The sequence below is a fragment of the Tachysurus fulvidraco genome, chromosome 9, assembly GCF_022655615.1.
Source record: "Tachysurus fulvidraco isolate hzauxx_2018 chromosome 9, HZAU_PFXX_2.0, whole genome shotgun sequence".
Lineage (NCBI taxonomy): Eukaryota > Metazoa > Chordata > Actinopteri > Siluriformes > Bagridae > Tachysurus > Tachysurus fulvidraco.
Window position 1 is genome coordinate 16,328,738 of NC_062526.1, and position 15,403 is coordinate 16,344,140.

General features: G+C 40.4%; 2 protein-coding genes across 3 annotated transcripts; both read right to left on the reverse strand.

The window, feature by feature from the left end:
• Positions 1–644: 644 nt before the first annotated feature.
• Positions 645–10,848, reverse strand: abcb9 (ATP-binding cassette, sub-family B (MDR/TAP), member 9). 2 transcript variants are annotated; one of them, XM_047818708.1, is made up of 12 exons: positions 10,326–10,848; positions 9,893–10,220; positions 9,469–9,583; positions 9,243–9,373; positions 8,540–8,745; positions 8,066–8,263; positions 7,695–7,823; positions 7,426–7,614; positions 6,783–6,956; positions 2,473–2,632; positions 1,937–2,073; positions 645–1,618 (listed from the first exon to the last, which is right to left on the reverse strand). In XM_047818708.1, exons 1-12 carry the CDS (start codon positions 10,518–10,520, stop codon positions 1,328–1,330), a joined length of 2,253 nt encoding a protein of 750 aa, XP_047674664.1. In that variant the 5' UTR covers positions 10,521–10,848; the 3' UTR covers positions 645–1,327. The 2 variants fall into 2 exon arrangements, with proteins under 2 accessions (XP_047674664.1, XP_026996410.1); XM_027140609.2 differs by having other exon boundaries at positions 9,893–10,848.
• A 621-nt stretch (positions 10,849–11,469) lies between these two features.
• On the reverse strand, positions 11,470–15,345 carry zgc:113436 (uncharacterized protein LOC503528 homolog). Its single transcript, XM_047818709.1, has 8 exons — positions 15,015–15,345; positions 14,191–14,384; positions 13,974–14,085; positions 13,568–13,709; positions 13,414–13,468; positions 12,870–13,109; positions 12,474–12,590; positions 11,470–12,078 (listed from the first exon to the last, which is right to left on the reverse strand). The coding sequence occupies exons 1-8, from the start codon at positions 15,181–15,183 to the stop codon at positions 11,824–11,826; spliced, it is 1,284 nt and encodes a 427-aa protein (XP_047674665.1). The 5' UTR covers positions 15,184–15,345; the 3' UTR covers positions 11,470–11,823.
• Positions 15,346–15,403: the final 58 nt, after the last annotated feature.

Here is a 15,403-nt window from a genome sequence, read left to right on the forward strand (position 1 = left end):
TGTAAATCGTACACAAAAAAGCTCGTACTGGCAAGATACACAAAGTAAAGCTATATAGAAGTGTTTTTACCTTTTTAAATTATAATATACATGCAAATGTGTATATATATATATATATATGTGTGTGTGTGTGTGTGTGTGTGTGTGTGTGTGTGTGTGTGTGTGTGTGTGTACAAGAAAATAAATGTTAAATATTTAGTATTATTTCTATTTCATTTATTTTTCTATTTTCTTCTCTCTTCTTCACACAATTTTCTGGAGATAACGTTTTAATTTATTATTATCAATAATAATGATAATAATAATAATAATTTTATTCATATTCAGCATTATGAAAGTCTTTCTATCGATTAATGAACTTATAAGGATTCATGTAGCTCATGATGTGAAGAAATTTACAATGACAAATATCAAATCTGACTTCTTTGCCAAAATTTTTGTATCTAACACTACCGTTACATTTCTTTTCCAGTAGAAGGTGTTTGCTTGTAGTTTAGATAGAAAGCCAGCTCACATTTGGTTTATGAATGGTCACAAGTGTTAATTAAAACTTCCATGTGATTAAATTTACAATCTGCTGATAAAAGCAGTAGTGGAGCATAATATAACACATAGTTCTTAATTCCCCCGATTAAGGACACACTTATTAGTTGGATCTCATTCGGGGGTAATTTATTCATCTTCCACGATTTTGAAAAGTAAATCGCATGTAACCAAGTGCAATCATACATACATTTAATCAAGTAAGACCAGGAGTGACTAGGTTTCAATAAGTTATTACTGTGCATTATATGTGCATTAAACAGTGCATGAAGTACAGATACAGTGATATTGCATTACATCCAGCTGAAAATAAAATCTGTTCTAACGAACCATATTGTGAAGGTTTACAAGGTGCAGTCCAAATAGAAGACAGCGTTTATTGTAGAGTAGCATGGATCTGGAGCTGGGGGCAGATACTGTATCACATGGTGCTTGCATTCCATTGGAAATTGATTGAGGATGAAGAAAAAGGAAGCAGAGCCACATTCTTATATAGTCACATAAATATTCAAGAATTACAAAATGCAAATTTCACTCAATTCCGCACTGCAAACACTGCAGGTACTGTATATGGTATAAATACATATACTAATAACATAAATGCTGTTCAGATTATGTTTCAAAACCTATGTACAACATAAGTGTTGCCTTCAAACCTTTTCACTTCACGAAGGTGACTGAAACAGTCCTTTTCTTGGGAAAGCTCTAATAGTGTTTTAAATCATCGAGGTAGGATTTAAGCCTGCTTATATCAAATCTAGTGCAAAAAAACCCAGAAAAAAGATCAATATCTGGGGACATCTTCATCTCCACTGTTCTCGTCCTCTTCCGCGAGTCGAGGCAGCTCCAAAAACGGACGTGGAGGCTTGATGGTGCAGTCAGACCCCAGCACCTGCCTCTGGATGAGTCTGTAGTAGAGGCCATGGAGGTCCAACAGCTGGTCATGGTTGCCCTGCTCCACCACAGCACCGTTGTCCAGCACTACAATGGTGTTGGCGCGCTGCACCGTGCTCAAGCGATGAGCAATCACCAGCACTGTGTAGTTCTCCATCACGGCATTCAAAGCCTGCTGGACCTGACAATATAATGAATCGAAAACCTTTATAGCATTTACATACACTCAAAAGTGTCTGTCTCTCTTTATATATCTTTGTATACCTTTTACTATTTTTCAACACCATCACCACCGCCACAAGTCTTCAAGGGCAATGAAGTCTTTGTTGAGTAAAAATTATTCAATAGTAATGAAGTTTACAGCATTCAGAGTTCATCCCCTCATGAGAAAGGGAACGATAGCACTAACAGACAACGGTCTAAGAACCGCATGATGCTAAAACCCAGTTACAAACAGGATGTCTACATCAAAGACGAGGATTAAAGTCTTAATCCCTACCATGTGTTCACTCTCAGCATCCAGCGCGCTGGTGGCCTCGTCCAGAATGAGCACGCTTGGGTTTCGGATTAAAGCACGAGCGATGGCCACTCTCTGCTTTTGCCCTCCTGAGAGCTGAGTTCCCTTCTCCCCGACACCTGGGAAGTGGTACACGTGATTTAACCCTCCGTTAGATCAGCAGCCAGATAGAAACCCAGTAACTGAGCAAAGGCGCACATGAGCAAACAAAAATCCCAAAACAATGCACCATATACAACTTATTTTGAAAGCTAGAAACCACCCAGAGAACACTAGAGGAGTGTTTTATAATTAACAAGGATCATTTATTATTCATGTCGCACATTATTTATTGATGCGTATAACTATAAGATGCTGTTGCAGAGAAATATTTAACAACATGGTTGACTGATGCATCCTGAGGTGTGATTTTCAAATAAGATCACAAATCTTCTTGCTCATGTTATAACAGGTAGAAAACAATTCAGGTTTCATTTGAATAAATGAAGCTGATTATGGTTTTAAATCTCAGATCTTACCCGTGTCGTAGCCTTTCGAGAGGCTGCAGATGAAGTCGTGTGCATTGGCTTTTTTGGCAGCTGCAACTACAATTTCCTCAGGAGCACTAGGAAGACCATAGGCGATGTTCTTTTGAACAGAACGAGCAAACAGGACTGGTTCTTGTCCAACCAGTGCTACCTGAGTGAAGAGATGATTTCCTACATTTTATGGCAATTCAAAACATGATGTGTTTCTTCTGCTTTATTAAAGTTAGATTAAAATAAGCTTTCGAGTGGCATCAATAATCTATCATACTGAATAATAGTGAATAAATGTTTAATGTCTTAACTGCTAACTTACTTAGCAGTTAATTAAAGTGTGAGCAAATGAGTGAAAGTTAAAAAGAAAAAAAAAATATTCCCCTCAAAATCTACATGTCTCAAAGTCCTGAAGCAATTGTTTTGAAGAATGATCAATAAGAATCAATAATACACACACAAAAAAATATTTTAGGAAAAAAATCACTATTTTCTTATTTTCATATATTTCTGTTTCAATTGTAAACAAAATGTTGTAAAAAATTATTGACACTTTCTGTAAATTAACAACCCAACTGTTATTTTTTTTATTTTGCCAATTATGACAAAGTATTTTTTTTTCCTTATTTGTTCACATGTTTTTATAATGTATTTTTCTATTGTTGTTTTTTTTATTACATAAAAATGTATGTGAAATAACAATAATTATCTGCATTTAAACATGTTAATCCTTATATAAAGGTTTTTGACCAAACTAACAATTGTACATTTTTCTTTCTAATTTTAAAGTAAATCATATTAGTTTTTTTTTTATTTATGTATACTTTTAGATTCAAACTATGCAATTCTGCATACAAATTTAGCAACATTTTTTGCAACTGTGTGAGAGAAATGTACCATGAGGCAGGTTACAGTGAAGCTTTTAAAACTAGAAAAAGCAGGTCATGTGAGGTGACAGTTACTGAGCCAACATGCCACTGCAACCACTAATACAAGTGGCATTTTTGTAGCACAGTACTACAGTGTTGAAATGCTTACATTCTGCATAATAATGCATACATACTGCACAAATCCTGTTAAAGTTCATGGTGAAACACATATCTGGCTTAGTGATGTACAGTAAGCAAATATCGTCTTTGCTTACATCAAGGTTCAAGTTTTTTACTGTCAATGCCACCATATGTGCAGACATGCAGAGGACTTGAAATACTGTTTCTCTTCTCTCTTATCAAGTGCTTGCATTGTCAATGCAATATAGATATTTTGTATAAGAATAACAGCAGTTATAAAAAATAGCAGTGACAGCGGTGTAGTGTAATAAATAGTATATAAGCTGAGTGAATTTGTGAATTTGAATGAATATACATCTGATCAAACGTAAACAGTGAGTTAGTTAATAAACGTCCAAATACATGTCAACAATCTCACTCACTCACTCACTCATTTTCTACAGCTTATCCGAACTACCTCGGGTCACGGGGAGCCTGTGCCTATCTCAGGCGTCATCGGGCATCAAGGCAGGATACACCCTGGACAGAGTGCCAACCCATCACACACACACACACACTACGGACAATTTTCCAGAGATGCCAATCAACCTACCATGCAATTCTTTGGACCGGGGGAGGAAACCGGAGCACCCGGAGGAAACCCCCTAGGCACGGGGAGAACATGCAAACTCCGCACATACAAGGCGGAGGAGTTAATCGAACCCCGACCCTGGCGGTGTGAGGCGAACATGCTAACCACTAAGCCACTCTGCCTTCATGTCAACAATCTGTAAGGTGCAAATATACATCCAAATATATGTATTTAGGTGTATATAGACAGTAGTACAGTAGACTGTATTTAGACAGTGGTGCAAAAAGACTGTAAGGTGTAAAAGTGCAACAGTGACAGATTTAAAGAAAGATTTAAAGGCTGACATTGTAAGAAGTTTAACATTTTTTAATCTTTCCCATATCAAGCATGGCTAATAGTTTAACCACTACAGTCATCACCATGGACCAAATTCGCTGATGACACAACGGTGATAGGCCTGATTACCGATAACGATGAGACGGCCTACAGAGAAGAGGTGAGCACCCTGACTCCATGGTGTCAGGAGAACCACCTCTCACTCAACATTGACAAGACCACGGAGCTGGTGGTTGATTTCAGGAGACAGAGGATGAATACAAACCCATCACCATCAACAAGACACCTGTGAGCAGCTTTAAGTTTCTCAGAGTTAACATCCTAGGATCTCACCTGGACCACACACACTGACGCAGTACTGAAGAAGGCACATCAACACCTCTTCTTCCTGAGACGGCTGAGGAAGTTTGGAATGAGCCCTAGCATCCTCAGAACATTCTACACCTGCACTATAGAGAGCATCCTGATGGGCTGCATCACTTCCCGGTTTTGTAAACAGCACCACTGGCAACAATAAAGCCCAAAAAAGGGTCGTGCGAACTGCCAGCCACATTTCTGGAGGTGAGCTTCCCTCCCTCCAGGACATCTACACCAGGCGGTGTATAAGGAAAGCCATCCGTCCCACAGACGGCTCTCTCTGCTTCCCTCAGGAAGACGTCTCCGCAGCATCCGATCCCGCACTAGCCGACTGAGGGATAGCTTTTTCCCTCAGGCTATCAGACTAATTAACAGTCACAACTAATACACCCTACAGCATACTTTCACAATATGGTATGCCACACACTGCACTTTAACTTCGGACTATCCACACTGGACTATACTGTACATATATACTGCATTATACACATTGGACTATACGTGTACACTGCATTAAATAGCATAATCCATCTGTTACCACTAGATACCATCTGATGCACATCCATGTCACTTCTGTACCTGTACAACCTGTTGCACCTTACAGTATTTTATATATAATTTATGTAAATATTTACACATACATATTTAAGTACATATTGCTTGTGTAGTGCTACTGTAAGGATGCCCAATAGTACACTGTGTGTACTGACTATATGTAGGAGCATAATGCACATGTTCACTTGTTGATTTCATTATCTGTTTGTTAATTGTACATATTGTACACACATATTGTACTGACTATATGTATGAGCAAATTGCACATTTTCACATGTCAACTCATTATCTATATCTTTATCTGTATAATTGTTCTGCAATTTCTGGAGTTTGCTCCTAAGAATTTCACTCACCAAGGCACATGTGCTGTAGTGATGTGACAATAAAAGTGACTTGACTTGACCTGGTTGGCACATGCAGAACAATAAAGACAAGCAACGACTGTGCTATAGACTGCCTCACTCCATGCAGTTAAATAAAAGTCTGAAGAAACTACTACAGATGTTGTAACTTGTATGGAATAATCGCAATGTTGGCAAATTAGTGCTGCTATGGACAGTGGTGTAAACTAACAGGATATGTAACGTTGCAAAACAATAAAGGGTGAAACGGAGCTGTCATGTGTCATGAGTTAGCATTTTGGCATAAATGTGGTTCTAAAGGAAAGTTCAAAGATTTATTCAAATGCAAGAGGGTCATCCTGTGGGCCACGTGAATGTCACTGTAATGTCACCATGATGTCAGCCATTAGCTTTTCATAAGCCTACATAACTGTTTTGTAGCAGTGGCTGTAGGAGATTTTTGTTCATTGTTCCATCTCCATTACTGTCAGTACTCATTTACTGTAGGTTCTTGTGCAGGTAATGGCACTGAAACATTTTTATATTTGGGCACTTAGTAATGTTTAAAAACCACTACATCTAAACACTGGGCCTGCACTGATTATTATACCTATATAGGAGTAGATTAACCAAATGTTGTCTCTCTGTAGTCCTTAAAACCTTAAGTGTGGAAATATATGTGTTTATTATTATTTACTATTTATTATACATAATTAATATCTTACTGTATGCAATCACTGCAGTGATAATAAACCACTTGAACAATTAATTAAGCATAACAGTCTGTAAATAAATCTAAATGCACATTTCTTTTCCGAATTTTTAAAACAGTTACTGTACGTTTTCCTGTAAAATTTGCTGAAATGATTCCTATTGGCTGTCATCCAGGAAACTGGCCAATGACAACTGTTCCCGCCTTTTCCCGCTCAATTTTGAAAATACGTCCGTTTGAGTAGTGTGTATCCACGCTACTGCTTAGTCGGTCCATCAAAGACATCAGCGACATCGGGTAAGATAACAGTTTCCCTTTTAATAACCTATTGCACAATAACGCAACACAATCCATTTCACAAGTCTGATTATTTAAGGATTTTGGAACTGTTCCCACTTTTAAACCTGTTCTTCATGACAGGATCTTACCTTGGAATGAAGGTAGCTGTGCTGGTACGTCTCAATCGGCAGGCCATCCAGCAGCACCTGGCCGTTCTGAGGTATGTAAAAGTTCTCCAGCAGAGAAACACAGGAGCTTTTCCCACTGCCTGAGGGACCCACCAGAGCAGTCACTTTCCCTGGCTGGATGGTGAAGGACACGTTCTGCCAATAAAATGTTTAATATTTAAAATTAGATTAGATTAGATTAGATTCAACTTTATTGTCATTGTGCAACGTACATGTACAGAGCCAATGAAATGCAGTTAGCATCTAACCAGAAGTGCATAGATGGCTTATTTACAAGTGGCAGTGTAATAAATAAGGGTATGAGGTTATACAGAAGGTGTTGTAATATGTACATATAACTGAAAAAGGGTATATACTGTATAGTGTGGTTTTTATATAAGTATGATACAGTATGAAGTATGACAGTCCGTGGATGAGGTGAGAGGGATCTTTGATGATGCCCCTCGCCCTTTGCAAGCAGTGTTTTTTGAAAATGTTTAGGTTGAAGCTTTATTAACTACACAAACAAAATATGCTTAGACCCCATTTTACATGAAGAACAATCAAAATCATGTCTGTGTCTGTATTTTTAATAATGGAAATAAAGTAGAACATGATGTGATACCTTCAGGACATTGGTCTCTGAACGCGTAGGATAAGCGAATGTCACGTTTCTGAACTCTACCAGGCCTTGTAACATATCTGGAGCTTCTTGGCCATCAAGATTGTGTTTAGGCTTCCTGTCAATGTACTCAAAGACCTTCTCTGCAGCTCCCACGCCCTGCATCAGACCCGTATAGACGGACGAGATGCTCTGTGGGGCAAAGCAAATGATTTAAAATTTATACCTGTACAGCAAAACAATGTGGCTGTAAACATCAACATTTGTCTCACCTCCAGACATTCCCCCAGTTCAAGCTCATAGATAACAAAAGAGATGAGAGTTCCCCCGCTCATCTGGTCCGTCACCACCAAGTGTCCTCCATAAAACAGGATAGCCACCTGCAAGGCCAGCTCTGAAATCTAAACCAAGAACAACATTTTTAGCATAATCTATACCTTCTACTGGGGTTGTCTGACAAATTCTCATTTTTTAGTTTCCTCTACTGTCCTGTGAACTCTCACCCTGACCTGAATCTTGACCTAAACCCAAATAAGGATGTATAAAAGTGGCACAAAAGTGCATCACAGGTCATATTGAAGAACTCAAACATAAACACACACAGTGAATCAAAGGACACTTGGAAAAAAAACCTGATACGCACACAGCTGGACCACATAAAGGATGCGTAGGCTAAAGCTTGCTTCTTGTTTAGTGCGAGCACCTCCAACAGCTTGGTGTAGTAAGACTTGGCTTCGTGATCCTCGCCAGCAAAGCTGCGCACTGTCCTCATGGCCGAAATTGTCTCCTCTGCCACTTTGTTGGCCTGAGCAAGTGATGTCTGCACCTCTTTGGTTAGATTCTGCAAAACATTGGTAGAAATATTTGCATATCTTTATAATAGTCAAATGTGGAGTACTCGCAATACTACCTCGATGCCACCTTGATGCTCTGTGATTTTTTTTCCTATAAGGCACCAAGTAAATATTAGCTTATAAATTAGTCTAGCATGCATTATAGGTTCCAGCAGGTTTAAATAGAACTTGAACACTGAAAATATAATCTCTTTAATTTAATTTTTTTTTTTTTAAAATGCAAAAAAAAAGGATTAAAATTATTTTAAGGTTTGCACACGCACCTTGTAATACTCGCCGTAGAGCTTGGAGAGCACTGCAATGTACGGGAAGCCCATGATGGTGACAAGCGTCAGCTTCCACGACATGCCAAACATGAAGATGAAGAACCCAACCGCCTTGACAAAGCTGCGCAGGAACAGGTTGACATTCTGTGAGATGAGGTCACTCACCTGCGTGGTGTCTGATGTCAGCCGTGACGTGATGTCACCTATATGGATTAAGCATCAGTGTCTGAGTATAATTTTGTTTCTTTAGTTATTATTAAAATGGTTCCAGTTATGAATTTTCTATTTCTGACCTGAATATGGTTATAATTACAGTTTGCTATGATTTCAGACATAGTTACTGATAGTTAATGGTTACTGATGGTTACTTACTATTATGGTTACTGCTTATTAAGCTAGTTTTTAGAACTGATTATTATTGACTGCTATGACTACTGACTGTTATAATTACTGTCCAGTAGAATAACTGACTCATAACTACGGGCCTTTGATTACTGACTGTTATGCTACTACTGACTATAATAACGACTGAATCTTAGGCCTATAATAACCATATTATTATAATCACTGACACTGGATGCACTGTATTTGATATATGATGTACTGTATATTACTATATTATATATTTATTGAAATCTGGGACAGTGGTACCAACATTAGCAGGTGGTGTTAGCTTTTATTTCATAACACAGCAGTCAACCTGTATGATTAGCATCGAAGAAGCCAATCTCCTGATGCATCAACGAGCGGAAGAGGAGGTTCCTCAGTCGAATGTTCAGCCTGGCGAATGTCAGTGAGAACACACCACCACGAACCCCAACGGCCAAGGAACTAGAAATTGAGACATAGTCTTATAGTCCATAGTTCCAAAAGTATATGACACACATTAGTTATTATATTCACACAAGAATGAAACTGTAACTCACCTGACGACGGCCAAAACAGTGAGAATAGTCATTGGTTTGATGAAATATTCCATACTCTTATGGATCACTATACCATCAATGGCTTTCCCAGTGAAATAGGGGATAAAGGCCTCGCCTAGAGAGACAAAATGTGTAACTTCCAGTAATTAACTCTTTTTTTTTTCATTAATCCTTTATATTCACCTGCCATTAGAGGGATCCCCAAACATCTATTATTTCTACCAAAGCACTGATTATTTTTAATCATTTAAAAATATATATATATAACTCATAGTTCAGTGTATATAATTGAAGTTTAAACCCTTATTATTATTATTAAACTATACACCAGTTTTTGGTTTAGTGTCTGTAATAGTATTGGTATACAGTTTAGTATATATAATTGGCCATCAGTGTTAGTGGAGAAAAGCTAGCATGAACTCACACACAGCCGACAGAAGGAGGAAGAAGAAGGCAAGAGACAGAAGCCCTGCGTCCTCCTTACAGTACGATAAAAGACGTCCCAAGGTGGCCCGAGAATTCGGCTTTTGCTTCGCCTTGTACCTTCTCGTATCACCCTGATCTTCTTGTTCCTCCTCTTCTCCTCCATCCAATAGCCTCTCCCTCTCTCCAGCTCCCAAGCTGGAAACATTTGTGCTGCTCAGGAGCTTCCAGAAGAACACAGACCCCATCGCAGAGATACAGGTCCACGAGAAGAAGCCGAGGAACCAAGGGTCATGCATCAGGTCACCCATCTCAGAAAATATCAGGAGCTTGGCAAGGGCATAGGAGAGTATGGTGAGACCGATGAGGACAATCAGAGTGTCCATGCATGCAACACGTCTGGGGCCATCGTGCTGGTTCATCAGAATACCTACAGATGCACCGACAAGGAGGCAAGAACGCACCAGGAGCACCAACCAAAAATCCAGAACCGAGCGATAGATGTCAAAGTCCAGGATGTCATCTAAGAAAGAATTTGGACCAAACCACTGGACATAGAGGACGGTCGAGATCACGGTGTCCACCAGGACGAAAGCAAAGGTGCAGCCAACAACCACAGCCAACCTCATGATACTGGACTGGAGACAAGTGACAGGAAGTAGTGCAGAAATCTAACTGATCATCACAGGATCAGATATATACAGCAGCCAGTGTGATCAGTTGGAATCAACCTGTGCTGAGACCAAAACTATCAGAAAGTGAATAAACACCTGTCAGGATCATCTTATAGTGCGACAACATGCAGTAAATACTCTGTGACCCTGAAAACTCCCTTTTCTACAAACAAACCTGCGTAAAAAACCTTTATATTAGTAATAATATGATCGGTAAGTCATTTCACAGAAGCGTATTTGAAGTCCGGTTTGTCCTTATGGATTCAGTCTAAAAGTCCGGAAGAGAAAATGAATGCGGCGTGTAAGCTCCGCCCCGTTTCTCTGGCTGACCAATCGGGAGCGTTTGACACGGGCACGCCCATTGCCTCCACGAGGAGCTGTTGTATATAGTTCAACACACCAGTGCGATTTAAAACATTATATAATTTAAACCTTTTTTTAATTACGGAATTTAAAAAAATAAAATGATATAAAAAAATGTATTATTTTTAATTATCGTCGGGTAATATTATATAATAGATATTATATGTATTAATACTGTTATTACTAACAATTAGTGTTTGTATTACTATTATATTATGACAATATACAATATAAAACAATAAGAGTTGTGAAAGTAGTTCGATAGAAATTGAAAATTCATTCTATAATGTCTTAATTGAATGATTTGGGGTTTACAGAAAGCACTAATATGCCGGAAATGAACAGATGGTGGATCAGTTCTTTCTAACTTCATCTTTAATATATTTAACTCTTATTCATTAACCAGATGACAGAATGGAGCAAAGCATTTCTTTAGTATTACAGAAATCTGTATCTCTGTATTACTGCATAATTATTATTTTTTCAGTTACAGAAAAAAAATGAAAGACAAAGACAAAGAAAACCCAAACAGAAACAGCGCTGAAATGTTAGTGTTTATTACCTTCAAAGCCAACATGATGAAAAATGGAATCTGGGAAAATTCAGACAAAAAAATCCTTCGGCCATAACTGAATCACTGTATGATTATATACAAAACACACCAATTACAAATAACATCCAGCTCGTAGGGATGAGCCCTAATTGATAAGTGTGTGATGTACTGAGCATTGCTCTCAGTCACGTCCTCGACCTTCACTCATCTTCAAGGAAATGCACAGACCTGTGAACAGCCGAACTTCCGTTGCTGAAGCATCGTTACGAGCATCGTAACACCAGACGCCCCAGACAACGTGTGTCATATAAATTGCCACTTCGGGTCAGATATTTGACCGAATCAGTGTACGTCAGGCCCCGGCAGCACATACTCCAGCCCGCCCTTCCCCTCCTCTTTGACCACCTGAACTGCGTTGATTACTGTTTCTACAGGAAACGTCAGGAAAAGGTCGTCTTTCAGTCTTTTGGGTGAGGGCAAGTCCTCTGCAGGGCACAAGGGCTCGGTGACGGTCAGTGATATGGAGGACACGTTCCTGCCTCGCCGTTTGGCACTTTTCTTCTCCTGTTTGTAGGCGGCGTTCATGTTGGAAAAAACCTGAAAAGACGACAACTTCTCTGTTCATGTTCATTCTTGTACATAAGGCCTAACTGACAAACTAGTCTGGTGCCTGATGATTGCTTTGTTTGTTCTTAATGTAGCTTAGGATTAACAGACACTTAACTCAAGTACTTGTTTTAATAGTGTCTATTCAATGCAATATCATTTAAAAATGAACAGATTCCAAATATCCAAACCTCATATTCATGGTGATATTGTATTACCATCATCATTACACTATAGTACACAAACAAAGCTAGCAAGGGAAAAAGAAAGAAAAGACGGAAGAAAAAAGAAAGTGAGGAAGGAAGGAAGTGAGGAAGGAAGGAAGGAAGGAACAGTAAATAAAATAGTTTCAGATCATTGCATGATCCTGTTATGTTATTCTGTACCATCTGGTGAAGGCGATTTTGCTGCTCCTGAACGGAGGAGAGGAAGCTGTTATCTGGTTCCTCGCTGAGGGAATAATTTCCTGCATCTTGCTCATAACTCAGTAAATCCAGCTTCATCTGGTGGACAGAGCAGCATAGTGAGATTGTAAGACAGAGTTATAAGAGGGGAAGGACTTGTGTAATAAACATGTGCAGGTCTGACAACATTCATTAGTCTGAAGCTTGTGTGAATGTCTTTTTTACAATGTCAATCTCCAACAATTTAAACACCATGCAGCTCAGAATATCCTGATTATAGCATATAACAGACCCTGGAAATGATCTTATGACATCATAACAAGGAGCATTAGCAATAGCATTCGTAGGCTGATCACAGGAGCATCACAGGAGTCCTACCTCAGTGGGCATGCTGGCCTTGCGGTTAAAAAGCAGGCAGTAGGGAGTGAACCTGGTCGCTGGGTTTACTGACGTCCTGAACAGCGGCAGGATAGGATCGATGAAATCGTCCCACTCGGCCTGCTTCTCAACCACCACCTGCTGTACGGTGTCCTTTAGCAGAGTGTTGGTGTGTTCCAGCAGAGCGTTGTGCTGGACCTTTAGCTGCAAACCCCAGCGCTCGCTTAGCTGCTTGCTCACCTACAACACAACACGATTTGATTAAACACACAGATGGTCAGGTACCAGAGGAGAAAAAAAATCAGATTGTGTTCTGGATTCTGACTGGTCAGAAAGCATAGATTTAGTTGCAATGCGTTATTTCGACAATGATACAATAATGACTGATGTGGTGAAGAAAGATAGAGAGAGAGAGAGAGAGAGAGAGAGAGAGAGAGAGAGAGAGAGAGAGATATTGTGTGTGTGAGAGAGAGATAGAGTATAAGAGAGTGAGGGAGAGAGAGAGGGAGGGAGGGAGCAAGGGAGGGAGAGAGAGGGTTTTTACCTCTCCACAGAAGTCAGTATTCTGAGAGCAGTGTATGGTTTTTACTGAACCGTACCTGCAACACACACACACACACACACACACAGATGACACACAGGCAAAACTCATACAACATGACAAACAAATAAGTTTTTTTTATTTATTAATTATTTACCGATAAACAGTTGATGAAATGCATCTCGCCATACAAAGGAAGTCTCTCTTCTGGACAGGAAATGCCTCTACCCACTTACTGTAATAATCTGTGATAATGACCAGGTGAGTGTTTCCTCCATGAGTAGTGCAGGGGAATGGGCCTGAGTTCAAACAAACACACACACATGCATGCACGCAAGCACACACATGCACGCACACACGCACGCACACGGGCACACGAGCACAAACACACACAAACACACACAATTCAGGAAGTGTGTTTATAATATTTTGAATATCTGAAATACATATGTTATATATATAAAAACCCACTGTGTTCTGCTGTTGAAGAAAAAAAAATCAGTGAAGTTCCTGTAAGTGTTTAAAAAGAACATGTGTTTTGTGACACAGCTGCAAACACTCACCCATTATATCCACGGTGATGGTGTCCCAGGGGCCATCGACCTTCACCGGCCTGGGCATCCTCGCCATGTTTTTGATCCGCTCTGCATGCTGACACGTATCACACACTTTGATCTAAAGGAAGAGATAGGTTACCACAGGTAACACACAAACAGGCGCACACACAAACAGGCGCACACACAAACAGGCGCACACACAAACGTGCACACACAAACACACCCAGTCCACTACGTCCTTGACGATGCCCAGCCAGTAGTACTTGCTCTGGATGCGGTGCACTGTCTTCTTCTGACCCAGGTGATGGCCAAGCTCGTTGAAGTGACACTCGAGGAATATCTGATGCTTTCGCTCAGCATCAATCACCACCTCACGCTTCTCCTCCTTCTTCATCCCCACGTAGTACATCCGCCCATCTGCAGCGAGAGAGAGAGAGACAGAGAGAGAGAGAGAGAGAGAGAGAGAGAGTATTCTTTCCTGCCTGCCTGTCAGTCTGTGAGCCTCAACTGGATACAGACAGCTGCATAGGCTGAACAAACAGGCAGAGTGAGTGAGTGAGTGAGGGGATGTGTGTGTAAGTGAGTGAGTGAGTTGTGTGTTTGTGTGGGTGAGTTAGCGAATGAGTTAGTGAGTGAGTGAGTGAGTGAGTGAGTGAGTGAGTGAGTGAGTGAGTGGATGTGTGTGCGAGTGAGTGAGTGAGGGAGGGGATGTGTGTGGGAGTGAGTGAGTGAGGGGATGTGTGTGCGAGTGAGTGAGTGAGTGAGGGGATGTGAGTGTGTGTGAGTGAGTGAGTGAGTGAGTGAGTGAGTGAGTGAGTGAGTGAGTGAGTGAGTGAGGGGATGTGTGTGCGAGTGAGTGAGTGAGTGAGTGAGTGAGTGAGTGAGGGGATGTGTGTGTGAGTGAGTGAGTGTGTGAGTGGATGTGTGTGTGAGTGAGTAAGTGAGTGTGTGAGTGGATGTGTGTGTGAGTGAGTGAGTGTGTGAGTGGATGTGTGTGTGAGTGAGTGGATGTGTGTGTGAGTGAGTGAGTGAGTTGCACAGTCTCACTGTCGATAATGAATTTCTGCGCGTATCGTTTCAGGTTTTTCTTGCGGATGGGATTCATGGCGTGCGGGTAGCAGCCCTCAGCCACCAGCGTGTAAATGTCGCCCAGACGGCTGGAGCTCGACTCCACCACCTCCTCCTCGGCTACCTGAAGTGAGTCCAAACTCAGCATCGCGACTCCGGCACCAGAAACTCAGCATTACACACGGAAAACAAACAAACAAACAAACAAATATCCCGGACCCCGGATACCGGACACCATCATCTACGTTCCGCTCAACAGAACCGTTACAACTGAACACACACAGGCGGACCACATAGAAGGACGGACAAGAAAGTACACCGGCTCGATCCCTAATCATTCTTTTAGATTAAAGAAGTGCACTATGTGG